This window comes from Scyliorhinus torazame, chromosome 20, assembly GCF_047496885.1.
Source record: "Scyliorhinus torazame isolate Kashiwa2021f chromosome 20, sScyTor2.1, whole genome shotgun sequence".
Lineage (NCBI taxonomy): Eukaryota > Metazoa > Chordata > Chondrichthyes > Carcharhiniformes > Scyliorhinidae > Scyliorhinus > Scyliorhinus torazame.
In genome coordinates this window covers 26,952,136-26,979,144 of record NC_092726.1, presented here as the reverse complement: position 1 = coordinate 26,979,144, position 27,009 = coordinate 26,952,136, and the positions used below count along the sequence as shown (strand labels likewise).

The following is a 27,009-nucleotide window of genomic DNA, read 5'->3' as shown; positions in this document are numbered from 1 at the left end:
TATCCTAACTGTGAGGAAACAAATTTGACGCCTTTGTTTTGAGTACAGGATGGATTCCAGAGAGTTAACCAGTCGCACATTCCTGTCCTCTGGTATCTACCCAGAAGCAGCAGCACACACCCACAGGGTTGGTCGGCACGGCAATCGAGAAGGAAGCAGGAAGTTTGTTCGAAAGAATGATGACATTTAAGAAGCAGGAAGTGGACTGAAACTTTTTGCCTGGCTCACTCGGACAGCGGAGTGCATGAACCTTCTACGGTTTAAAGTGGAACTAGGACTGATATTCCTGTGGGGGGAATCATGGCAGGAAAAGCTGTAAGTATGAGGGGGGGGCGGGGGGGGGGGGGGGGGGAGAGAGCCTAACCTTGCAGTCCGTGTCTGTGTATGCTTGGGCTTCGTTGGGGCGGTGTGCTGGGGGCGAAAGGGGTGATCCCTCGGTGTTTGTTTTGTCCTGACTCGGGGTGGTGAAACCCCAGCACGTTACGGTGTCAATTGTCCACTTGCGTAGCTTTCCGGGCCTGACTGAACGGTTCGACCTGCCGGACCACTCTGATGCTGACCTGACCCCTTCCTGTTCATGTAAACTCCTCTCGGCAGCCGACATACCTCTCTATTCCTCTGATTCCTTCTGACAAGAAACCTGGTGGTTTATTAATGGTTCGTTCTTTGTGGAAGATAGGCTGTCAGCCCGTGTTTCGTTCAGGTTGATGAGAGGTAAAGTCTCCTCATCGTGGGGCAGGATTGATTGAAATGCAAATGGTAGCCTTTCATGGCGAGCTGGCGCTCCGATTTAACACCTGCCCCGGGCGCGAGAATCTGCCTCGTGAGCTGAAGGCCTCATCTGACAGATACCACGCCGACAGTGCAGCACGCCCTCAATTCTCCAGTAGAATGTCAGCCCACATCGCAGCGGGGCAAAAAGATAGGGCGCATTTGTTCCCTTTAGCGGAAGGGTCAGGAATCGGAGGACGCTGAGGGGGGGGCGACACGGTGGCGCAGTGGTTAGCACTGCCGCCTCACGGCGCCGAGGACCCGTGTTCGCTCCCGGGTCACTGTCCGTGTGGAGTTTGCACATTCTCCCCCGTGTCTGCGTGGGTCTCGCCCCCCCCCCCCCCCCACAACCCAAAGATGTACAGGTGGATTGGCCACGCTAAATCGCCCCTCAATTGGAAAAAATTTAAATAAAGGAATCAGCGGAGGCTGACGTCAGGTGATTGGCCTAAGAGCCAATGAGGGAATGAGGGAAGAACCTTTCTTTTCAACGTGGCAAGTGGCTAGGGGCTGGCAAGCACTGTCTGAGGATGTGGTGGAGGCAGAGTCATTTGTGGCTTTCAAAGGGGAGTTTAATAAATTCCTGAAGTCTAGGCGACGAGGGGGAAAGGGCGGCGGCTGGAGTGGGACAGGCTGAGTTGTCCTTTCTGAGAACCAGCACAGACCTTACGGACTGAATGGCCTCCTTCTGAACCAGTCTTATCCTACACGTGGGGAGCTGAACTTGACCAGGATTCTAGGATGGTAGGTCGGTCGCTTCAGCTTCATACATCCCGCTGGTTGACGACTGGGCTTGTACAAAGTGGATTTCGAAATTCCAACATGAGATTAGCTCAACTCCTGCAAGTCAAGGCGAAGAATTGGGATGTTACGCCACTGTTTTACAGTGGGGGTGGGTGTCCATTTCAACAAACTAGTTGCACCTTAGCTCAGTGAGAACGTTGAGAGGAACAGAACTCACCTTTCCAGCAACGCCTGCCCACAAGATCCTTGTGGTGTATCTGGCAACTGGCGTGACATTGTTGATACCCGGTCCTCTTGCTCTGGGTCAGAAAACATTTCCATTCCGAGTCCAGAGACTTGAGAGCACGAGGTCTAGGGTCAGGGGAGTGCCGCGCTGTTGGAGGTGCCAACGTGGAAGTGAGACATTAAAGCAAAGTCCTGTATACCCACACAGGCGGATGCCAACGGTGCCATGGCTCTGTGGCAACCGGGCAATTACCCAATTATTTTCGGAACGGTGTGAGAAACCTTGAGATGGTGCGGAGGGAGATTTGGTGCTGTTCTCGTCGCCACACGTTAGGAAGGTAGGCGAGGGTTCCCGAGAGGCTGAGGAGGGAGATTTGGTGCTGTTCTCGTCGCCACACGTTAGGAAGGGAGGCGAGAGTTCTCGAGAGGCTGAGGAGGGAGATTTGGTGCTGTTCTCATCGCCACACATTAGGAAGGGAGGCGAGGGTTCCCGAGAGGCTGAGGAGGGAGATTTGGTGCTGTTCTCGTCGCCAAACGTTAGGAAGGGAGGCGAGGGTTCCCGAGAGACTAAGGAGGGAGATTTGGTGCTGTTCTCGTTCCCACACGTTAGGAAGGGAGGCGAGGGTTCTCGAGAGGCTGAGGAGGGAGATTTGGTGCTGTTCTTGTTGCCACACGTTAGGAAGGGAGGCGAGGGTTCTCGAGAGGCTGAGGAGGGAGATTTGGTGCTGTTCTCGTCGCCACACGTTAGGAAGGGAGGCGAGGGTTCCCGAGAGGCTGAGGAGGGAGATTCGGCGCTGTCCTCGTCGCCACACGTTAGGAAGGGAGGCGAGGGTTCTCGAGAGGCTGAGGAGGGAGATTTGGCGCTGTTCTTGTTGCCACACGTTAGGAAGGTAGGCGAGGGTTCTCGAGAGGCTGAGGAGGGAGATTTGGTGCTGTTCTCGTCGCCACACGTTAGGAAGGGAGGCGAGGGTTCTCGAGAGGCTGAGGAGGGAGATTTGGTGCTGTTCTTGTTGCCACACGTTAGGAAGGGAGGCGAGGGTTCTCGAGAGGCTGAGGAGGGAGATTTGGTGCTGTTCTCGTCGCCACACGCTAGGAAGGGAGGCGAGGGTTCCCGAGAGGCTGAGGAGGGAGATTTGGTGCTGTTCTCGTTGCCACACGTTAGGAAGGTAGGCGAGGGTTCCCGAGAGGCTGAGGAGGGAGATTTGGTGCTGTTCTCGTCGCCACACGTTAGGAAGGGAGGCGAGAGTTCTCGAAAGGCTGAGGAGGGAGATTTGGTGCTGTTCTCTTCGCCACACGTTAGGAAGGGAGGCGAGGGTTCCCGAGAGGCTGAGGAGGGAGATTTGGTGCTGTTCTCGTCGCCAAACGTTAGGAAGGGAGGCGAGGGTTCCCGAGAGACTGAGGAGGGAGATTTGGTGCTGTTCTCGTTGCCACACGTTAGGAAGAGAGGCGAGGGTTCTCGAGAGGCTGAGGAGGGAGATTTGGTGCTGTTCTCGTCGCCACACGTTAGGAAGGGAGGCGAGGGTTCCCGAGAGGCTGAGGAGGGAGATTTGGCGCTGTCCTCGTCGCCACACATTAGGAAGGGAGGCGAGGGTTCTCGAGAGGCTGAGGAGGGAGATTTGGTGCTGTTCTTGTTGCCACACGTTAGGAAGGGAGGCGAGGGTTCTCGAGAGGCTGAGGAGGGAGTTTTGGTTCTGGGGAAGAGGGGGATTTCAGGCTTTAAGGTGAGGTTGCAGAAGCTGGGGTAGGTCTCCTCAGAGCGAAGGAGGTTGAGGGGAAATTTGATCGAGGTGTACAAGAGCGTGACAGGTTTAGATAAGGTTGCCAAAGAGAAGCTGTTCACGTTATCGAATGGTACAAGGACCGGGGAAAGAGGGGGGGGAAGTAGTGGGTGCTTACTGTGCACAAAATGGCTGCCGAGTTATAGAGTCATAGATGTTTACAGCACGGAAACAGGCCGTTCGGCCCGGCTTATCCATGTCGCCCAGTTTCTATCACTAAGCTAGTCCCACTTGCCCACATTTGGCCCGTATCCCTCTATACCCACCCTGCCCATGTAACTGTCTAACTGCTTTATAAAGGACAAAATTGTACCCGCCTCTACCACTGCCTCTGGCAGCTCGTTCCAGATACTCACCACCCTCTGTGTGAAGAAACTTGCCCTCTGGTCTCTTTTGTATCTCTCCCCTCTCACCTTTAACCTATGCCCTCTAGTTCTAGAGTCCCCTACCTTTGGGAAAAGATGTTAACCTTATCCATGCTCCTCATTATTTTATAGACCCCTATAAGATCACCCCTAAGCCTCCTACGCTCCAGGGAAAAAAGTCCCAGCCTATCCAGCCTCTCCTTATAACTCAGACCATCAAGTCCTGGTCACATCCTCGTAAATCTCTTCTGCACTCTTTCTAGTTTAACAATATCCTTCCTGTAACAGGGTGACCAGAACTGAACACAGTATTCCATGTGTGGTCTTACCAATGTCTTGTACAACTTCAACAAGACGTCCCAACTCCTGTATTCAATATTCTGACCAATAAAACCTCGCACGCTGAATGCCTTCTTCACCACCCTGTCCACCTGCGACTCCACCTTCAAGGAGCTATGAACCTATACCCCTAGATCTCTTTGTTCTGTAACTCTCCCCATCTCCCTACCGTTAACTGAGTAGGTCCGGCCCTGATTCGATCTATCAAAATGCAGCACCTCACATTTATCTCAATTAAACTCCATTTGCCATTCATCGGCCCACTGGCCCAATTGATCAAGATCCTGTTGCAATCTTATATAACCTTCACTGTCCACTATGCCACCAATCTTGGTGTCATCTGCAAACCTACTGACCATACCTCCTAAATTTGCATCCAAATCATTAGTATAAATAACAAATAACAGTGGACCCAGCACCGATCCCTGAGGCACACCGCAGGTCACAGGCCTGCAGTTTGAAAAGCAATCCTCTACAATCACCCTTTACCTTTGGTCGTCAAGCCAATTTTGTATCCGATTGGCTACCTCATCCTGGATCCCGTGCAATTTAACCTTATGCAATAACCCATCATGCGGTACCTTGTCAAAGGCCTTGCTGAAGTCCATGTAGACAACGTCGACCACACTGCCCTCATTCACCTTCTTGGTTACCCCGTCAAAACATTCAATCAAATTGGTGAGACATGGCTTTCCCCTTACAAAGCCATGCTGACTTTCCCTGATTAGCCCTTGCCTGTCTAAATGCCTGTCGATTCTGTCCCTTAGAATACCTTCTCACAATTTACCCACCACAGACGTGAGGCTCACCGGTCTGCAGTTCCCAGGATTTTCCCTGCGGCCCTTCTTAAACAAGGGCAGAACCTTTGCTACCCTCCAATCTTCAGGCACCTCACCAGTGACTATCGACGGTTCAAATAGCTCAGCTAGGGGGCCGGCAATTTCCTCCCCAACCTCCCACAACGCCCTGGGATACATTTCATCAGGCCCCGGGGATTTATCTACCTTGATGCGCTTTAATACGTCCAACACCTCCTTCTCTGTAATATGTGCACTCCTCAAGACATCACTATTTATTTCCCCAAGTTCCCGAACATCCATGCCCTCTCTCAACAGTAAATACCGACGAGAAATGTTCATTTAGGATCTCACCTTGTAGATCCTTAAGAGGCCCTACTCTCTTCCCCGTTATTCTTTTGCTCTTTATGTATTTGTAGAAGCTCTTTGGATTCTCCTTTGCCTTATTTGCCAAAGCAATCTCATGTCCCCTTTTTGCCCTCCTAATTTCTCTTTTAACTCTACTCCGACAACCTCTATACTCCTCACGGGATCCACTTGATCGCAGCTGCCTATGCACGTCATATGCCTCCTCCTTCCTTTTGACCATGGCCTCCATATCCCGAGTCATCCAGGGATACCAGCCTTGCCCTTCACTCTAAGAGGAATGTGCTCACACTGAACCCTGGTTAACACACTTTTGAAAGACTCCCTTATTTCCCAAGAGGAGGTCACGTTTTGCCCGCTCTCTAGTCGGGCCATCCACATACTGAATGAGACATTCCTCCTGAATACACTCAACAAATCTCTCTCCATTCAAGCCTCTGCGTTCCCAAAATTACCACAACACTTCATAAACCACATTGGTGGGTTTGAAATGCTTTGAGATGTATGCCGATTGGTTCAGCCATTTTTCTTCCTTTATGCAAGCCCGACTTGCACTTTCTTTAGTTTATCTGAAGCTTTGATATTTTGTGATGGATACGTTTGATAAGAATAAATATCTTCCACAGCACGGTAGCATTGTGGATAGCACAATTGCTTCACAGCTCCAGGGTCCCAGGTTCAATTCCCGGCTTGGGTCACTGTCTGTGCGGAGTCTGCACATCCTCCCCGTGTGTGCGTGGGTTTCCTCCGGGTGCTCCGGTTTCCTCCCACAGTCCAAAGATGTGCAGCTTAGGTGGATTGGCCATGATAAATTGCCCTTAGTGTCCAAAATTGCCCTTAGTGTTGGGTGGGATTACTGGGTTATGGGGATAGGCTGGAGGTGTTGACCTTGGGTAGGGTGCTCTTTCCCAGAGCCGGTGCAGACTCGATGGGCCAAATGGCCTCCTTCTGCACTGTAAATTCTATGAATTCTATGAAAACATCCATGTTCCAGTCTCCCCTCAGCTGTAGTGATCGCTTGACAAATTAAGGAAAAATATATCTTCCGCTGCTGAAATCTTAAACCTGTTTCACGGGATAGAGGCAATTATCCTTTCCAATAGAGGCGGCCAGATTGGCAAGGCACTGGAATAAATTGGGGTGGTACGGCTAGCACTGCTGCCTCACCGCACCAGGGTCCGGGTTCAATTCCGGCCTTGGGTGACTGTGCGGAGTCTGCACGTTCTCCCCTTGTCTGCGTGGGTTTCCTCCGGGTGCTCCGGTTTCCTCCCACAGTCCAAAGATGTGCAGGTTAGGTGGATTGGCCGTGATAAATTGCCCTTAGTGTCCAAAATTGCCCTTAGTGTTGGGTGGGGTTACTGGGTTATGGGGATAGGGTGGAGGTGTTGACCTTGGGTAGGGTGCTCTTTCCAAGAGCCGGTGCAGACTCGATGGGCCGAATGGCCTCCTTCTGCACTGTAAATTCTCTGATAATCTATGAGTGCTCATTCGAAGGGTCGGTGCAGACTCGACGGACCGAATGGCCTCCTTCTGCAGTGTCGTAATTCTATGAAATACAAGTCAGAAAAGATCACGGTTTGATTCCATTTTGTGTACAATTAGCAGATCCAGTTTGGCGGTCAACAGTGATACAATGTCCATAGGATAGAGGGTAAGGTTTCTGCCCCTCAATTCCACCAACGGGCTCCTGTTGGAAATTGGGTGACGTTGGGCGAGGCTAACATTCCAGTTGGCTGCCATGCCAACATAACGACAGTTACTGCGCTCCCAAAATAACTCATAGTGTGGTAGACTCGGTCGAATTTTCTTTCAATCGCTCGCTGAATCCCGTTGTCCGGGGTGATGAAGGAGCACTTGGGTAAAGGAGGGCAGCCAGTACCCATGGTTACACGGCAAGAGTTAGCACAGAAATGGGGGTAAGAATGCGGCGATTAATATTTGCTCAGTTGGTAGATTCCCTTTAGTCCGAGGCGGCCATTTTGTGTCACGGGAGATGTCACAATAGCGACAGAGCGGTGGCTCAGTGGTTGGTCAAGTGCCCAACTTCAGCGCCCTGGCACGTTTCCACAATGCCCGCGTGGTGGTTCCTCAGAGTGCTGACTTGGCGGCGGTTTAAAAAATAGGAACAAGATACAGCCCATCGGGCCTGCTCAACCATTCAAAGTGATCAGGGATGGCCTTCCCCTCCAGTAAATTGCCCTTTAACTGGAAAACTTAAAAAAAGAAATCTCAATGAACAAATATACTGACCGATTGAGAAACCATTGCTCTCTCAAGTCGGGAATTCCTAAGATTCCGAATGAAGAAATTTCCCCTCAGCACAATCCTAAATCTAGAACTCTCCAGACAGGAAAAACAACCTCTTGACATTGACAAACCTGTATCAGGATTTTATACATTTCAATGACGTCACCCTCCATTCTTCACAACAACAGAGAGTCTACGTCCATTCTACTCGATCGCGCCTCACAGGAATTTTAAAAATAAATAAATTTAGAGTACCCGAATATTTTGCTGAAATGGAGGGGCAATTTTAGCGTGGCCAATCCACCTAACCCTGCACATCTTTGGGTTGTGGGGGTGAGGCCCAGGCAGGCACGGGGAGAACGTGCAAACTCCACACGGGCAGGGACCCGGGGCCGGGATCGAACCCGGGACCTCGGCGCCGTGAGGCAGCAGTGCTAACCACTGCGCCACCAGAAGAAAAACCACCTCTGATCACCGATCTAGTAAACCTTCGCACCCCCCCCCCCCCCCCGCGCTTCTAAAGCAAGTATTTCCTTCCTTAGATAAAGGAAGTTAAAACTGGACGCAGGAGTACACAGAGGGGAACCGGTTTAGCTCAGTTGGCAGGACAGCTGGTTAGTGATGCAGAGAGGTGCAGCCAGCATTGCGGGTTCAATTCCCCGTACCGGCTGACGTTATTCGTGATGGCCCTGCCTCTCACCCCTTGCCCCCTAGCCTGAGGAGCAGCGATCCTCAGGTTTAATCGCCACCAGTTACCTTCCCACCCCCACTCTTGCAATCGTGACTTGCAAGGCTCCCACACTCTGGTGCTCCGATCTGCTTTTATCAAAAGGTAAACATACCATTTGCCTACTTAATTGCCTGCTGTGCACTGGCATATTAACTGTGTCTAACCCTGTCAACTTAACCCAAATATATATTACATACATTCCCTTTTGCCGACTGGCTACAATCCCGAGCCGTCAGTCTGGGGTTTGAGCCCAGGTCCTCGGGAATTAAAGGATTGGGCAGGTTTAGTCTGGCGACTTGGGAACAAGAACACATTCATTCCACCCTATCTCTATTCTGGGTAATTTGATTCCATTTTTGGCGATTAGAACTGCAACAAGGAATCTCTGTGCGCAAACAACCCCACATTAACCAGATAAGAACAAGCTGCTAGCATCGTAGAGTCCCTTACAGTGCAGAAGGAGGCCATTCGGCCCATCGAGTCTGCAACGACCCTCCGAAAGAGCATCCTACCTAGCCCCCCCACCCCCACCCTCCCGTCCCCCTCGCCCCGCCCCCACTGCTCTATCCCGGTAGCTCCGTCTAACCATTGGTCACTAAAGGGCAATGTATCACGGCCAATCTGCATGACCTGCGCATCTTTCGACTGTGGGGGGAAACCGGAGCACCTGGAGGAAACCAACGCAGACACGGGGGGGGGGGGGGGGGGTGAACGTGCAGACTCCGCACAGACAGTCACCCAAGGCCGTAATCGAACCCGGGTCCCTGGCGCTGTGAGGCAACAGTGCTAACTGCTAACTATGTTAACTGGATAGTTATCCAGCTCCCTTTTTGAAAACTTCGATTGAATTGGCTTCTACAACATCCCCGGGAAGGGCATTCCAGACCCTCGAAAATATTTTCCCTCATGACCCCTTTGGTTTCACACCTGTTAGCGGAGGCCGGTGATTCTTGGCGTGGCAGCCAATGGCAAGAGTGAACAACGTCATCGCAGGCTTCGGCTCCTGATTGGCATCCTGCCACCCCGCTGGGTAGTATCCCACTTGGGCCACAGCCGAGGATGGATTTAATCGGGCTGCGTTGCCTTCATGGTCGAATAGCTTACTGGCTGGCTTGTGAAGAATGGCCCATTGCCACGGCCGCAGGCAGCGGCTGGCAACTTTGGAGCATGCAGCCCCTGTTACTCTCAGGGAGGAGGTGGCCCGGGGGGGGGGGGGGGGGGGGGGGGGAGAGGTAATGACAGTGAGAGATGGGGACAAGTGATTCTGACAATCCAAACATTTTTAAGAACTACTCCTGCTCCCGAAGGCGTCTTTATTTAGTCATGGTCCGAAAAATGGGACACAAGTGTAGTGTATTGAAAATTGCGCTGTGCGTTGTGTCTGCTTGTAGCTACCATACACGCTTGTACCAGCAGAGGGAGTCTGTCAGCAAGCAAATAGTCATAATAAAGGGTCCACGATTAACAGCTTGTGCAGTTCTGGGACAGAAGTTTCCGTGCAGCCCACCAAATGTCTCGCTGAAGCAGAGACGCCTCGCCATTGCCCAGAGGCGGGATCTTTTGGTTTCTCGTTGAATGCCCCGCTCGCCGCGTGGACGCCTGCGCTGGGGGTGCAGAGTCAGTGGGACTGGAATATCCCCCTGGCGTGAAAGACTGGAAAATCCCAGCCCTAATTCAAAATGGCTCCAACTGAACAGCGAGCTGTTTCTGATCCACAAACCCATTCTCGCAAAGAGCTACACTCCCTTTTTTTGCTCCCAGCAGACGACATGTTTGATTTGGCCAGCTCGGTGACTTGGCCTCCCCCATCCTTCTGCCAAACATATTGAGGATTGTCAGAGGAGACAGCGGGACATAGATAGGTTGGAGACTTGGGCAGAGAAACGGCAAATGGAGTTTAATCCGGACAAATGTGAGGCAATGCATTTTGGTAGGACTAACATAGAGGGGAAATATACCGTAAATGGTAAAACTCTTAGAAATATAGAAAGTCAGAGAGATCTGGGCCTGCAGGTCCACAGATCTTTGAAAGTGGCAACACAAGTGGACAAGGTAGTCAAGAAAGCACACGGAATGCTTGTCTTCATTGGACGGGGCATCGAGTATAAAAACTGGCAAGTCATGCTGCAGTTGTGTAGAACCTTGGTAAGGCCGCACTTGGAATATTGCGCACAATTCTGGTCGCCACACTACCAGAAGGATGTGGAGGCTTTGGAGAGGGTGCAGAGGAAGTTTACCAGGATGTTGTCTGGTCTGGAGGTGTTAGCTGTTGCTCTTATTAGCCTTAGTTTATTTAGTTCTGATTACGTCACCTTTGCTCACGAGTCGCCAGGTATCTTTCTGATACCGCCACGTGGTTCAAGTTCAAGTTATGATTAATAAGACAGCACACCACTTAGTAAGGATTAAAACAACGGTCATTTATTATATACAACAAGTAATGTTTACACAATAATCCTACTATCTATATAATAAACGTATCACTACTGGCCAATACTTAACTTTAGGAAGAGCCCACCAGGTCAGGGAAACGAATGGCTTATCCAATCGGATCTGGCCCACGGGATTCAAAAGGCTGATACAGGTCGATGGCTAGGAGTCTTTATCGGGTAGCGATCGCTGGATTCAAACTTACAGTTGCTGGTTGATGTTCTTGCGAAGGTCTCCAGCAGGCGAAGAAGGGAGAGAGAGAGCGATCTGAACTTGGCCCCTCACTTTATAGGGCCCAGGGGCTTCCCGCCTCCCGGGGCGGCCCTTGACCCTGAGTCCCAAGTGATTGGACTTGTTCCCAATCACTGGGTTCGATGTGTCCAATTGCGAGGCGATTCCCCGATCGGGGGGTGGTCGTTCACCTGCCTTTGTTTCGGCCACTGCAGGCGCCGACAGGTCTGGCCCGGTATTCAATTGCTAATATGTTGCAATTGTTCCCGGGGATAGCCGATTTAACTGTGGATGTCTGGGTTGATGTGCTGTTAATAGTCCTGAGTATCGATCTGGGCCGACTTCCCCAGAGCCGAATATGATATTCTGCCTGCAGCTGTCCGTTTGTGTCTTGTTACCTGCTTTTCCCATCAGCCTTTCCGGTTAGCCATTTTAAATCGGGTTTTGGCCAAATTAATCGGGAAGCAGCCATTTTACGTGGCTACATAGCTATGTGGAGAGGCTGAATAGACTCAAACTGTTTTCATTAGGATGACGGAGGCTGAGGGGCGACCTGATGGAGATCTACAAGATTATGAGGGGCATGGATAGAGTGGATGGGCAGGCACTCTTTCCCAGGGTGGAGGGGTCACTCACCAGGGGGCATAGGTTTAAGGTCTGTGGGGCAAAGTTTAGAGGAGATGTGCGAGGCAGGTTTTTTATGCAGAGGGTGGTGAGTGCCTGGAACGGGTTGTCAGGGGAGGTTGTGGGAGCAGATACATTAACGGTGTTCAAAAGGCATCTTGACAGACACAATAATAGGACGGGTATAGAGGGAGACGGCACAAGGAAGTGCTGAGGGTTTTGGCCAAGGGTGGTATCATGACCGGTACAGGCTTGGAGGGCCGAAGGGCCTGTTCCTGTGCTGTATTGTTCTTTGTTCTTTTCAAACACGTCAAGATTGACAGTCTGAATAGCTCGAGGCTGTAATGTTGCACCATGCTCTGACACAAAGCCGGTTGTTGTTGAGCATCAGTCATCTGCCAGCAGTGGAATCAAGGGCTACAGACTTGCTGGGGTTGACATTTGAGAGCAACGCAGCAGATGTCAATCATGTTTGGCTCAATGATGGTCTGCTTCCCACTCTGCACTGCATAACGCATCTTAGTGACTTATTTCCTCTTCCCGCCCATCTTCCTTTGTTTCCTCTTCCTCCCAGGACGATGCTCCTTGTCCCCGCATCCCTCTCACCCCAAACTGCCATCCTTCAAAATGGAACCCGGATGGTGTGAGATGTCATACTCCTGCCCACACGGTGATTGTTACGCCATCTACTGGTGGCGGTTAGGCCAGTACAATCCTGATATTGCTGATACCCGCGCTCCCAATCTGTTTCGGAATTTGCAGGTGGCACCAGAACGGGGCAAGATAGTCAATACAGGCGGCACGGTGGCACAGGGGTTAGCACTGTTGTTTCACAGCGCAAGGGACCCAGGTTCGATTCCCCGCTGGGTCACTGTCTGTGCGGAGTCTGCACGTTCTCCTCTTGTCTGCGTGGATTTCCTCCGGGTGCTCCGGTTTCCTCCCACAAGTCCCGAAAGACGTGCTTGTTGGGTGAATTGGACATTCTGAATTCTCCCTCCGTGTACCCGAACAGGCGCCGGAATGTGGCGACGAGGGGATTTCACAGTAACTTCATTGCAGCGTTAATGTAAGCCCACTTGTGACACTAATAAAGATTATTGTTATACTGAGCAAGCATGGAAGGTATCAATAAGCTTGCAGAACACGTACGTCATTGACGAAACGGTTTTGCATAAGACCATATCGGAGCAGAATTCGGCCATTCAGCCCATCGAGTCTTTTCCGCCGCGGAATTATGCTTCTGACATCGAAACATGAGAGGATTACAATGGTGAAAGTATAAAAGGAGATGAACATTAGGGAATCAATGATTGGTTACTTTGAAAGCAAGACCTGAAATGGGGGAGGGGAGAAAAGAAATCTGAGATCGCAAATACACAAATTGATAAAAGGAAAATGTAACTGGTCTGATTAGTAAGTTTGTGGACGACACAAAGGTTGGTGGAATTGCGGATAGCGATGAGGGCTGTCAGAGGAAACAACAGGATGTAGATCGGTTGGAGACCTGGGCGGAGAGATGGCAGATAGAGTTTAATCCAGACAAATGTGTGGGTAATGCATTTTGGAAGGTCTAATACAGGTGGGAAATATACAGCAAATGGCAGAACCCTCAAGAGTATTGAAAGTCAAAGAGATCTAGGAGTACAGGTCCACAGGTCATTGAAAGGGGCAACACAGGTGGAGAAGGTAGTCAAGAAGGCATACGGCATGCTTGCCTTCATTGGCCGGGGCATTGAGTATAAGAATTGGCAAGTCATGTTGCAGCTGTATAGAACCTTAGTTAGGCCACACTTGGAGTATAGTGTTCAATTCTGGTCGCCACGCGACCAGAAGGATGTGGAGGCTTTGGAGAGGGGGCAGAAGAGGTTTACTAAGATATTGCCTGGTTTAGAGGGTATTCACTATGAGGCGAGGTTACATAAACTGGTTTGTTCTCACTGGAATGACAGAGGTTGAGGGCCAACCTTATAGAAGTCTACAAAATTATGAGGGAGTGGATAGTCAGAAGCTTATTCCCATGGTGGAAGGGTCAATTACTAAGGGACATAGGCACAGTAAGAAGTCTTACAACACCAGGTTAAAGTCCAACAGGTTTATTTCAATTCACTAGCTTTCGGAGCACTGCTCCTTCCTCAGGTGAGTGAAGAGGTGGGTTCCAGAAACAAATAGATCGACAAAGTTAATGATGCAAGACGATACTTTGAATGCGAGTCTGCAGGTAATTAAGTCTTTACAGGTCCAGACAGAGCAAATGGAGAGAGGGGTAACCCCAGGTTAAAGAGGTGTGAATTGTCTCAAGCCAGGTCAGTTTGTAGGATTTCGCAGGCCAGATGGTGGGGGATGAATGTAATGCGACATGAATCCCAGGTCCCGGTTGAGGCCGTACTCATGTGTGCGGAACTTGGCTATAAGCTTCTGCTTGGCGATTCTGCGTTGTCGCGCGTCCTGAAGGCCGCCTTGGAGAACGCTTACCCGGAGATCAGAGGCTGAATGCCCTTGACTGCTGAAGTGTTCCCCGACTGGAAGGGAACATTCCTGCCTGGCGATTGTTGCGCGATGTCCGTTCATCCTTTGTCGCAGCGTCTGCGTGGTCTCGCCAATGTACCACACTTCGGGACATCCTTTCCTGCAGCATATGCTGCAAACAATGGTTTGTTTGAGGTTGCGCGGTTGTTTGAAGGCAAGTAGTGGGGACATGGGTTTAAGGTGCGATGGGCAAAGTGTAGAGGAGATGTGTGAGGGAGGTTTTTTGCAGAGGGGGTGCCTGGAACTCGCTGCCAGAGGAGGTGGTGGAAGCAGGGACGATAGTGACATTTAAGGGGCATCTTGACAAATACATGAATAGGATGGGAATAGAGGGATACGGAACCCGGAAGTGTAGAAGGTTTTAGGTTAGACGGGCAGCATGGTCGATGCAGGCTTGGAGGGCCGAAGGGCCTGTTCCTGTGCTGTATTTTTCTCTGTCCTTGTTCTTTGGTGATGCAGATTATTACGATCACAAAAGGTGGAAAGTGAGCACTGGGGTTTATTTCTAGAGGAAAGTTTTTGAAGTACTTGAAGCATTGCGTGTTTTGGGAATATTATTTAATGAAGCTACTACACTGAGACAAACAGAAGGCTGGAAACACCCTGGTAATCTACCTCCATCAATGATGCATTGTGTGTGTTGCCAGGAATAGCTAGAAGTCAGTTCTGGTTGAACCAGTTGTACATTTTAGACTAACCTACAATGCTCCAAGCGATGGTGGACATTTCATCGCTTGAGTGATGTTCGGATGGATGGCAAAGACTGAGCGGCATTATTCAGACCGGGGGGGGTCTCTCAGAGTCTTGGCCAACATTCACCCCTCAATGAACACCATACGAAAAAAAACCTTGGATTATTTGGTCATCCTATTGCTGCATATGGGGGTGTGCTGTGCACAAATGTTTGGTTCGTCGCATGAAGAGAGATTGAGCAGTTTAGGCCTAAACTCTCGAGAGATTAGAAGAATGCGGGGAGATCAAATTGAGGTGTACAAGATGGTAAAAGGTATGGATAAAGTAGACGTGGAGCGGATGCTTCCTCTTGGGGGGCATTCTAAAACGAGACGTCATAGTCTTAGGACAGGAGGCAGTAAATTTAAAACCGAGTTGAGGAGAAACTACTTCTCTGAGTAAATTTAAGGAGTTGGACAGATTTTTAATTGGTAATGGGTTGAAGGGTTATGGCGAACGGGCAGGATGGTGGAGTTAAGGCCAGGATGAGAACAGCCATGATTGAATGGCGGAGCAGACTTGATGGGCCAAATGGTCTAATTCTGCTCCTGTATCTTATGAACCTATGTACGTTTGCCTATAAATCGACAATAAACCAATTGTCAGACTTTTGGACCTACGTTATAAGAGACAGGACTAGGTTATTGAGCCTATTCTATCATCATAAGATTGCTTGGCCCTACCGCAGCCCATTGGCTGTTAAAACAAGCTTTAGTCTTCACAGAGGATTAAACACATTATCATCACAGAAAATAGCTTTTCAATTAACAGTTAAACAATTCTTAAAGTATAAGGAAACCCCTTTCCGACAAACTTATACCTTCTCTATCTCCAATTAAGCGAAGACCATTACAGGTCAAAAGCCACTTATAAATAAAGTTAGCAAACACAGGGATACTTGCTGTACTCTTGTGTAGAGATTTCTTGGAGAGAGAGAGAAACCCTTTCAGTAAAGAGCCTGCAGGTCCTTCTGTCTTTGTCAGACTCCTGCTCAACCTGAAGGCATGTGGTAACAATGGCTGCTCAACGTAAAAACTCCTAGCAGATGATCAAACCCAGATCAAACTGCAAAACTACAGACGGACCTGGCTCCTCCCAATAATTATTTCCTCTTTATCCCACTCAGATCCTGTGACCTATTTACCTAAATCTAACCACAATGGTTGGGATTTTCCAGTCCGCCAGCAGTGTTTTCCTGGACAGTGCGCCCTTGCCGAGAGTGGGATTCTCCATTCCCGTCATCTGCCAATGGGATTTCCCATTGTGGCCACCCACGCTGCCGGGAAATCCACGGGTGTGGATGTGCATCCGGTTCTATGGGGAATCCCATGGCGGAGAATCCAGCCCAATGTCTTTAATTACTTTCCAGGGAATCTCCAGCAACTATAATAAAATTCCATTCAGCTCTGTTTGTAATCAATTACATGGTTGGAATGCATGATGTTTAGCTGTTTAGCACAGGGCTAAATCGCTGGCTTTGAAAGCAGACAAAGGCAGGCCAGCAGCGCGGTTCAATTCCCGTACCAGCCTCCCCGAACAGGCGCTGGAATGTGGCGACTAGGGGCTTTTCACAGTAACTTCATTTGAAGCCTACTTGTGACAATAAGCCATTTTCATTTCATTTCATTTTCATGATCTCATTTTGTGACATCTTAATTGCGCTTTGCACATTGCCTGTCTGTAGGTTAAACCAGGATTTGAAAATATATATATTACTACAACAAGTGTATATAATAGAATCATTTTCCTCCTTGAATTCTCCTCTTCTCCTTCTACCTCTCCTCCCTTGGTGTGGTTGGTGGCTCTGTTGATAGGGCACTCCCCTCTACGCCAAAGGCTCGCTTTTGAAGTCCCAGTCCCCAAGACCTGAGCACAACATCGAGGCTGATGCTTAAGAGCAGTACTGAGGGAGCGCCGGACAGTCAGAGCTGCATTTCCTGAATTACTGCGGTGACTATACTTCAAAAAGTCCTCAATTGGCTGTAATATACTTTCAGACATCTTGTGGCTGTGAAAAACACTATAGAAAGGCAGGACTCTCCTTGAGACACCCCGCTGATGTTCAATGCGAGGGCGTCCCCAAATCCCGGGAAGGGAAACTTGAGACGTCGATTCTGAACTATTTATTTTTTGCCGTTTGGAAACAATGTGAGGAAAGAGATGAAATACGACGAGGAAACGTGTCAGTCTTGTTCATAGAATCCCTACAGTGCAGAAGGTGGCCCATTGAGTCTGCACTGACCCTTCGAAAGGCCACTCTACCTGGGCCCAACCCCCACCCAATCTTAGAGGCAATTTAGCATGGCCACCGAAATTAAGTGACAAAACGATTTTTAAACTTCAAAGCATGCAACAAAAAGGCTCGAGTAAAGAACAACGTTTATAATTAATTAGAATAATGACAGCATCATTAAATTACACCCCTCCCCCATCCAAATCTATTTACTTTCCTAAACTGAGAACACATGTTCCCCAAAACAACATCGGTTTTAACACGATGAGCCAAAACCAAGAGATAGTTACCACACGGGACCTGGAGAACTTATGGGACCTGACTTAGACAGCTTTATTTCCCACACCACAGCTTGATTCTGTCTGAGAAAGGTCTGCTTTGCAACTGGGTGTGCCTTATGATCTTGGACCCTGGACTGCTAATTTCCACTTTATTTAACAAAGTGTCTGTTTCGTCCTGTTGCTAGGCTGATCTGCTTCTCAAATCCCTGGTGCAGCAAAATCTCTATCAGCTTTTAAAAAAAATTCAATTCTTTACTTCAATGAGTTTCGCACGGATCTTTAAAACGCCTATTCCCAACCTTCCCGCTTTGCCTCTAATAGGTTCTGTCTGTTTATTTTCCTCTGAGTGAACACCCAGGCTTAACCAATCAAGCACAGTGAGCACGGATTAGCTACCAGACTCACCTAATCAAACACAGAACAATTGAACACGACACACATTCAGCATTCGTTTTTTTTTTTTGCTGTGGAGCTACCCTGGGAAATGGCTCCACATTAAGGCGCTATGCAAATTCAATTTGCCGAGTCAGTTTCCACGTTGAAAGCAGAATTATTTCTTGAGGTATCAGATGGTGGATTGGTGGGTTTGAGGGAGGTTGCCGAGCGACCGGGGTGGGGGGCACAGTTTTCTCCAGTGTTGCTGTGGTTTAACCTGGTCCCGTGTGGGTTTTATAGGATGTAAAACATTTGAAATCGTTGACGGGAGAGACTCGGGGGAGCGTGGCGAGGGGTGGGGGGGCTGAGGTGTCAGGGCCCAGAAGGTGCGTTTGACCCCAAGATGAGGGCGAAGGTGGCCATTTTGAATCCAGCTTCGTGAGGCCACTGATTCTGTGCTCTGTTGACCGTTCTCTGCTCTGTTGACCGTTGATATGCTCTCTTGTTCAGGAGGAAGGCCAAGTGAAGCAGGACCGTGTCAGGACCCTCCAGAATGACGTGGAAGGAGTGAAGACCATCATGTCTGAGAACGTCGACCGCATCCTGGCTCGCGGGGAGAAGTTAGACGACCTCATGAATAAGACCGAGGATCTCCAGGCCAGTGTAAGCTGACGATTATCATCCAATTTACAGTGCAGAAGGAGGCCATTCGGCCCATTAGTAAATGGACGCGCTCAGATGCTGACGCACTAGTTAACAATCTTGGTACAGCAAATAATTAGGAAGGTGAGTGACGTGAGCAACCCGGCGACACAGTGGTTAGCACTGCTGCCTCACGGCGCCAGGGGCCCGGGTTCGATTCCCGCCTCGGGTGACTGTGTGGAGTTTGGGCTTTCTCCCCCGTGTCTGCGTGGGTTTCCTCCGGGTGCTCCGGTTTCCTCCCACAGTCCAAAGATGTCCAGGTTAGGTGGGATTGGCCATGATCAATTGCCCCTTAGTGTCCAAAGGTTAGGTGGGGTTACGTTGTTGCTGGGTTGTGGGCCTCCCATAAGAATATGAATGTTGAAGGCTGAGATTGTCAGATTCTTGTTAATAATAACTTCACCATTCAATAGGATCATGCTAGGAAATGATAGTGGCCTCAACTCTTGCTTGTTCCTCACAACCTTTGACTCCCTTGTATCTGTCTAACTCAACCTTGAATACCTCCAATGGCTCCACTGCCCTGTGGACAAAATAAAGTCCTACCCATCTCAGACTTAATTTTAAGCAACAAAACGAAACTGTTCAAGGTGCCCCCTAGAGGGGAAACACCTTCTTAGCTTTTACCTCAGCAAGCCCCTTCAATAAGATCCTCTCTCTTTCTTTTGGCCTTCAAGGATTACAGGCCTAACTTGCTCAATCTTTCTTCATAGACACCCCCTTCATCCCACGAATCAACTTTGTGAACTTTCCCTGAACTTTCCTTGCGTAGAGAATAAGACTGTCCACAGGGTACATGTGGTCTCACTAATGCCCTATACCGCTTAGAAAGACATCCTTACTTTTATATTGCAGCTCCCCCCGCCCCGTTGCAATAAATATCAACATTCCAGTTGCTTCCTAATTACTTGCTCCACCCGTATGCTAACGTTTTTTGATTCATATACAAGGACAGCCAGATCCCTCTGTACCTCAGCATTCTGCACTCTCTCTCCCCGTAGAACATACAGTGCAGAAGGAGGCCATTCGGCCCATTGAGTCTGCACTGACCCACTTAAGTCCTCACTTCCACCCAATCTCCATAACCCAATAACCCCTCCTAACCTTTTGCAATTTAGCATGGCCAATCCACTTAACCTGCACGTCTTTGGACTGTGGGAGGAAACCCATGCAAACACGGGGAGAACGTGCAGACTCCGCACAGACCCAGCGGGCAATCGAACCTGGGACCCTGGCGCTGTGAAGCCACAGCGCTGTCCACTTTTGCTACCGTGCTGCCCATAAAGAATATTCCGTTCAAAGAATATTCCACTTTCCTCGTCCACCTGCAAAAGTAGACAAACAATTTTTGTTTTCCATTATTAATTCAACAGCTTCATCCTCTAAGGGACCAATGTTCGCTTTAGCTACTCCCTTCCTTTTTATATACTTGTAAACACTTTTACTGTCTGCTATTATTAGTTTTCTCTCAGGCTTCAATCCCTTTGAAGTTTAGTCACCCTTTACCAATCTCCTGACCTCCTTTGTAGAATTGTACATCTTCTCTTTCAAATTGATGCCATCCCCAACTTCCTCAGCGAGTCATGGATGATGCATCCTTCTCGTAAGTAAGGATACCGAGGGATATGGATATAAAGTGGATCGACTGGCCTGAGGACCAGATTGGCCATGATACATAGATACAGAGAAGATAGGAGCAGGAGGAGGCCTTTTGGCCCTTCGAGCCTGCTCCGCCATTCATCACGAACATGGCTGATCATCCAACTCAATAGCCTAATCCTGCTCCCCCCCTATAGCCTTTGATCCCATTCTCCCCAAGTGCTATATCCAGCCGTTTCTTGAATATATTCAATAATTTAACATCAGCTACTTCCTGTGGGAATGAATTCCACAGGCTCACCACTCTTTGGTTGAAGAAATGTCTCCTTATCTCTGTCCGAAATAGTTTACCCTGAATCCTCAGGCTGTGACCCCTGGTTCTTGGTAACATCTTCCCTGCATCTACCCTGTCTAGTCCTGTTAGAATTTTATAAGTCTCTATGAGATCCCCCCTCATTCTTCTGAACTCCAGCGAGAACAATCCCAACCTAGTCAATCTCTCCTCATATGACAGTCCCGCCATCCCTGGAATCAGTCTGGTAAACCTTCGCTGCACTCCCTCGAGAGCAAGAACATCCTTCCTCAGAGAAGGAGACCAAAACTGCACACAATACTCCAGGTGTGGCCTCACCCTGTACAATTGCAGCAACACATCCCTGCTTCTATACTCGAAACCTCTCGCAATGAAGGCCAACGTACCATTAGCCTTCTAATTGTTTAGTGGATCCAGTTTGAAGTTCGAATGGTTGTATATTGAGTGCAGTTTAATTGTTCGGATATTGTCGGATTCCATGTTAAATTCTGGTAATCTTACACTGCACTCTCCCGGAGGCCAGTATATCCTTTCAAAGGTGTGGTGCAAAGAACTGTTCACCGTAATTCCAGGTGTGGTCTAACTTTGTATATTTGTAATATGAGTTTTACACTCCTAGTCCTCTCGATATAAAGGTCAACATTCCACCAGACTTTATCATTAGTTTCTGTTCTAATGATCTATGAAACCGGAACCTCTGGACTTCACTTTTCACTATTTAGTAAGTTGTGTGGAGTCTGCACGTTCTCCCCCCCCCCCCCCCCGTGTCTGCGTGGGTTTCCTCCGGGTGCTCCGGTTTCCTCCCACAGTCCAAAGATGTGCAGGTTAGGTGGATTGGCCATGATCAATTGCCCCTCAGTGACCAAAGATGTGCGGGTTAAGTGGAGTTATGGTTACAGGAATAGGGCGGGGGGTGTAGTCGGGTGCTCTTTCCGAGGGTCAGTGGAGACTCAATGGGCCGAATGGCCATCCTTCTGCACTGTAGGACTTCAACGGGTCTTTGTAATCTTGTGCTTCCAGCCAATCCGCGATCAGAGTGGCGTATCGTCATTGGTAAACTTGGATATTTCTGGAAGTCCATATAAATAACATCCATAGACATACCCTGTTCACTACTTTGGTCGCCTCTTCAAAAAATTCTACCAGGGTCATCAGGCTCGTCCGATCCTTTCCAAATCCATGTTGGCTCTCTCTGAGCATTTTTAAGGTGTTCAGTTATCCTTTTCTCAATCATCAGCTCCAGTAACTTCCTGACAACAGTTTTTAGGTTAACTGAACAATTATTACCTGGTTTCACCTCCTTTACTTTCTCAAATATCAGAATGACATGGTTCTTACATCGAGAGAACCTTGAAAGATTATTGTTGTGCCACCTCCAAGATTATCATCTACCTCCTACAAAACCCTGCAATGGAAACCGTCTAATTCTGGGGAATTGTCACTTTTCAGCGCTAACATTTTCTTCATTGTGGTCATTTGCTTATGTTAATTTTGGCAGACCCCTGGAACCTGTTTGAATAATAGACTTAGATTGTGCTAATAGCAAGACTAACAACCAATTTAAGATGATCAGTCGAGCTCATAACGTGGCTCATTTATACATGCTCAAAGCGACAGACATTCATACACAGTTCTCTGCAACCAAAAGGAACATGTCCAAGCCTTTTTTGAATGACTCTGGACTTTGGGAGCCTATAGTTTCCTGTTACTTTCTCCTTGGCGACGCCTCAGCCAATCAGTGCCAACTTGCCAACCAATCAGCACCCTCTTCTCCTGTCGTGTAAATTGTTATAATTGTTTGCAATTTGGCATTCTTGCATTTGTCCTGGATTGCAGGATGAAAGATTTCGCTAACATTTCGGAAGCATTCAAGTTCTGAAACATCAAACTAATGTTTTTTTTAAATTAATAAATTTAGAGTACCCAATTCTTTTTTTCCAATTAAGGGGCAATTTAGCGTGGCCAATCCATCTACCCTGCACATCTTTGGGTTATGGGGGTAAGACCCACGCAGACACGGGGAGAATGTGCAAACTCCACACGGACAGTGACCCGGGGCTGGGATCGAACCCGGGACCTCGGCGCCGTGAGGCAGCAGTGCTAACCACTGCGCCGCCGTGCCGCACAACATTTTTGTTTTTTGCAGTTTTACTTCAACGGTGGTCATTTTTGGGGGAAACAGATCTCCTGGTGTGGGGGGATTTTGTATCGTATTAAATTCTCTTTTGAACACCTCCCGCTGATGCTTGTGCCCCGACCCCCACCCCGCCCCGGCCCAGTGGACAAAGTTGTCCAGCTTACTGGGGACGGTCACGCAGCGGAATTCTCCCTCGGTGGGATCCTCCAGTCCATCGACAGTGCACCCAACAGCGTGGGGGTGGCCACAATGGCCATTGGCTGGCTGCGGGAACAGAGAATGTTGCTGCCGGAGTGCCAAGAGCCAGAAAACGCGGCAGGAGGACAGGAGAACCCCGCCCTCTATCTCTTCCTATTGAATTGAACCTCATGCAAATCTCAAACTTTGGTGGCCATTTTGCCACTCACCCTTTCAAACACTACTTTATAAAAAAAAAATTTAGAGCACCCAATCCAATTCTTTTCCAATTAAGGGGCAATCGATCAAGGCCAATCCACCTAACCCGCAAGTCTTTGGACTGTGGGAGGAAACCGGAGCACCCGGAGGCTACCCACGCAGACACGGGGAGAACGTGCAGACTCCGCACAGACAGTGACCCAAGCCAGGAATCGAACCCGGGACCCTGGAGCTGTGAAGCAACGGTGCTAACTACGGGAAGCACGGTGGCGCAGTGGTTAGCACTGCTGCCTCACAGCGCCGAGGTCCCAGGTTCAATCCCTGCTCAGAGTCACTGCCCGTGTGGAGTTTGCACATTCTTCCCCTGTGTCTGCGTGGATTTCGCCCCCACAACCCAAAGATGTGCAGGGTAGGTGGATTGGCCACGCCAATTGCCCCTTGGGTACACGAAACAATTTCTTTTTTTAAGTGCTAACCACTGTGCTACCGTGCCACCCAACGTCTTCTCCTTCCTGACGTGTGACTCTTCTGTTTGTTCCAATCTTCAAGAAAATAAAAAAACAATCACAACCACTTTGCCTTTGCACGTACGCTTGTCTCATCTCTGCTTCGAAACAAACTACCATTTCACAACTGCTATCAGGCATGTTCATTCGATCCCAAGTAAGAAACCATACACTTATACCTTTCTTGATAATAGGTTTGTCTGCAGAATGCAGCATTCTATGTGTCTGTTTCCCACTCACTACGACTGTGTCGCAGCAGTCTCTCTTTATATGTGTTTCATAGAATTTACAGTGCAGAAGGAGGCCATTCGGCCCATCGAGTCTGCACTGGCTCTTGGAAAGAGCACCCTAGGTCAACACCTCCACCCTATCCCCATAATCCAGCAACCCCGTCCAACACTAAGGGCAATTTTGGACACTAAGGGCAATTTAGCATGGCCAATCCACCTAACCTGCACATCTTTGGACTGTGGGAGGAAACCGGAGCACCCGGAGGAAACCCACGCACACACGGGGAGGATGTGCAGACTCCGCACAGACAGTGACCCAAGCCGGAATTGAACCTGGGACCCTGGAGCTGTGAAGCAATTGTGCTATCCGCAATGCTACCGTGCTGCCCCTTTGGACTGTGGGAGGAAACCGGAGCACCCGGAGGCTCAGTACTTGATTAAACAATACCCCTCACTGTTGTATCTTACCAATATAATTGACGTACCATTAACGGGCGGCTGATACACAACTCCGAAAAAATGTACATTCTTTTCTATTCCTTGCTTCTACCTTCAATGTCTCCAGTACCTCATTACATTCTCTCGTCATTGATTCCAACACTGATCGCAAAGGTTACTCCACCCCCTCTGCCATATCTTTCATGTAGACCATATAACGTGTTATGTTTAGTTCCCAGGCCTTTTATTTAAATAGCTTTAGAGTACCCAATTCATTTATTCCAATTAAGGGGCAATTTAGCGTGGCCAATCCACCGTGCGCATGTTTTGAGTTGTGGGGGTGAGGCCCACGCAAACACGGGGAGAATGTGCGAACTCCCACACGGACAGTGACCCGGGCCAGGGATCGAACCCGGGTCCTCGGCGCCGTGAAGCAGCAGTGCTAACCACTGTGCCACTGTGCTGCCCCTGGTGAAGTTTTTTTAATGCAGCCATGGGTGTGATTGGCAAGGCCAACATTCATCCCTAATTGCCCCATGACGGTAGGATTGAGCCATGATTCTATTGAGAGGCAGAGTAGGCCCAACCCTGCTCCTAATTCGTACGTTTGAACCGCTGCAGTCCGAGTGGTGTAGGCATAAGAACGGTGTCCCGGAACTTTGGCCTAGTAACAGTCAAGGAATGCCGATGTTGTTCCAAGTCAGGATAGTGAGTGTCTTGGAGGGAAAGGCGCAGTTGGCAGTGTTCCCATGCATCTAATGCTCCTGCCCATCCAGGTAGTCGTGGCCGAGGGCTCAGGGAATGCTGCAGATAGAGCCTTGGCTAGTCGCTGCGGTGCCTCTTGTAGATGGTACACACGGCAGCCATCTTGTGTGCATGGTAGAGGGAATGATTGTTACGGGCGATTCCCTCTGTACAGTAGAGTGGTAAATTTAAATTTCCTTCCACCTATTCTGGTGATACCTGTGGAGAAGCTCTCCCAGTATACCAACATTGAGTACAAAAACATGAGGAACCTTTATAAAGCTGGAGTTAAGATGTATCTAAGGGGTTCCTGAGGGGCGGCAGAGGGCATTGACCTAAATGGCTTCAGGTATCAGGGATTTTAGCCTCAAGGTGAGGCTCATAGATCATAGAATCCCTACAGTGTAGAAGAAGGCCATTCAGCCCATCGAGTGTAGACCGACCCTTGGAAAGAGCACCCTATCTAGGCCCACATCCATCCCCGTAACCCCGCCTAACCTTCGGACACTAAGGGACAATTTATCATGGCCAATCCACCTAACCCGCACAGCTTTGGATTGTGGGAGGAAACCGGAGCACCCGGACGAAACCCACGCCGACACAGGGGAGAACATGCAGACTCTGCTCAGACAGTCACCCGTGGCCGGAATCGAACCCGGGACCCTGGCGCTGTGCTAACCACTGTGCTGGTTGGACTAACTGCGGTTATTCTCCTTGAGGCAGGGGAGGGAGGAGATTTGTACGAGGGGTACAAGATTGCGACAGGTGTAGATAAGGTCGACAAAGAGAGGCTGTTCCCCTTTACGTAAAGGTTGCAAGCCATCTTAAAGAGGCCGGGCACCATTTTCTTTTTTTTTTTAAATATTTTTATTAGGGTATTTGCAATTTTTATAATAATAACAGCGACATAAACATGGCGCAATAAACATTTCCACCCCCATAACAATCTTCACGCCACCCAACAATTAAACAACTTTTGGAATTCGCCCCCCCCCTCCTCCCCAACTCTCCCCCCCCCCCCTCCCCCCCCCCACCCCACACACACACATACACACACACACTTTTGAAATTCTGCTTCTGCTGACATTTTAATTTTCCCCGAGAAAGTCGACGAACGGCTGCCACCTCCGGGTGAACCCGACCATTGACCCTCTTAAGGCGAATTTTATTTTCTCGAGACTGGGAAACTCAGCCATGTCACTAATCCAGGTCGCTACACTCGGGGGGCCTCGAGCCCCTCCACATCAACAAGATCCGTCTCCGGGGCTACCAGGGAGGCAAAGGCCAAGACGTCGGCCTCTTTCGCCCCCTGAACTCTTCGGACACTCCAAAGATCGCCACCTCCGACTCGGCACCACCCGCGTTTTGAGTACCATGGACATTGCCTTCGCGAAACCCTGCCAAAACCCTCTAAGCTCCTGGCATGCCCAAAACAGGTGGACATGATTTGCTGGACTTCCCATGCACCTCGCACACCTGTCCTCTACCCCAAAAAACTTGCTCATCCGGGCCACCGTCATGGGTGCCCGGTGGACTACCTTGAATTGTATCAGGCTAAGCCTGGCGCATGATGAAGATGTATTAATCCTGCTTAGGGCAGCCGCCCACAGACCCGCCTCTATCTCTCCCCCCCAGCTCGCCTTCCCACTTGCCCTTCAGCTCCTCCACCGGAGTTCCCTCCGATTCCAAAAGTCCTTGGTAAGATGACTGATACCTTTGTCGCGCACCATTTTCAACGCAGCTGTCACTGACGATGTTGCCGCCATGTTCTCTTCCAGTCGGAGCACTTCAAAACCACCTCACAGAAAGTGGCGAGGAAGTACTGGTGGAAGAATACGAAGATGATCATCTTGCTGGTTGTCATTGCGGGCGTCATCCTGACGTTGATCATCCTCATTGCTACAGGCGTCATTCCAACCTAACGGCAGGAGCCCTCGCCATCGACTTACTTTTATTGTGCAACAAAGAAGTATTTTATTCGTTACAGGCCAGAATTCGCCCTGCTCATGTGATGGAGATGCCCTCTTGATTTTATTGATGACTGCGTGCTGTATATTTTCAGGGAATCCGCTAGCTGTACACAACCCGCAAATCCCCCTTGTAAAAACCTACTGATGTAAATGTTGACTCAATAAAATATTAGGAAGGAG

General features: G+C 49.3%; 1 protein-coding gene across 1 annotated transcript; it reads left to right on the top strand.

The window, feature by feature from the left end:
* The first annotated feature begins 138 nt into the window (after positions 1–138).
* Positions 139–27,009, top strand: LOC140397013 (vesicle-associated membrane protein 8-like). The gene is made up of 3 exons (XM_072486045.1): positions 139–315; positions 18,305–18,457; positions 26,638–27,009. Exons 1-3 carry the CDS (start codon positions 301–303, stop codon positions 26,779–26,781), a joined length of 312 nt encoding a protein of 103 aa, XP_072342146.1. The 5' UTR covers positions 139–300; the 3' UTR covers positions 26,782–27,009.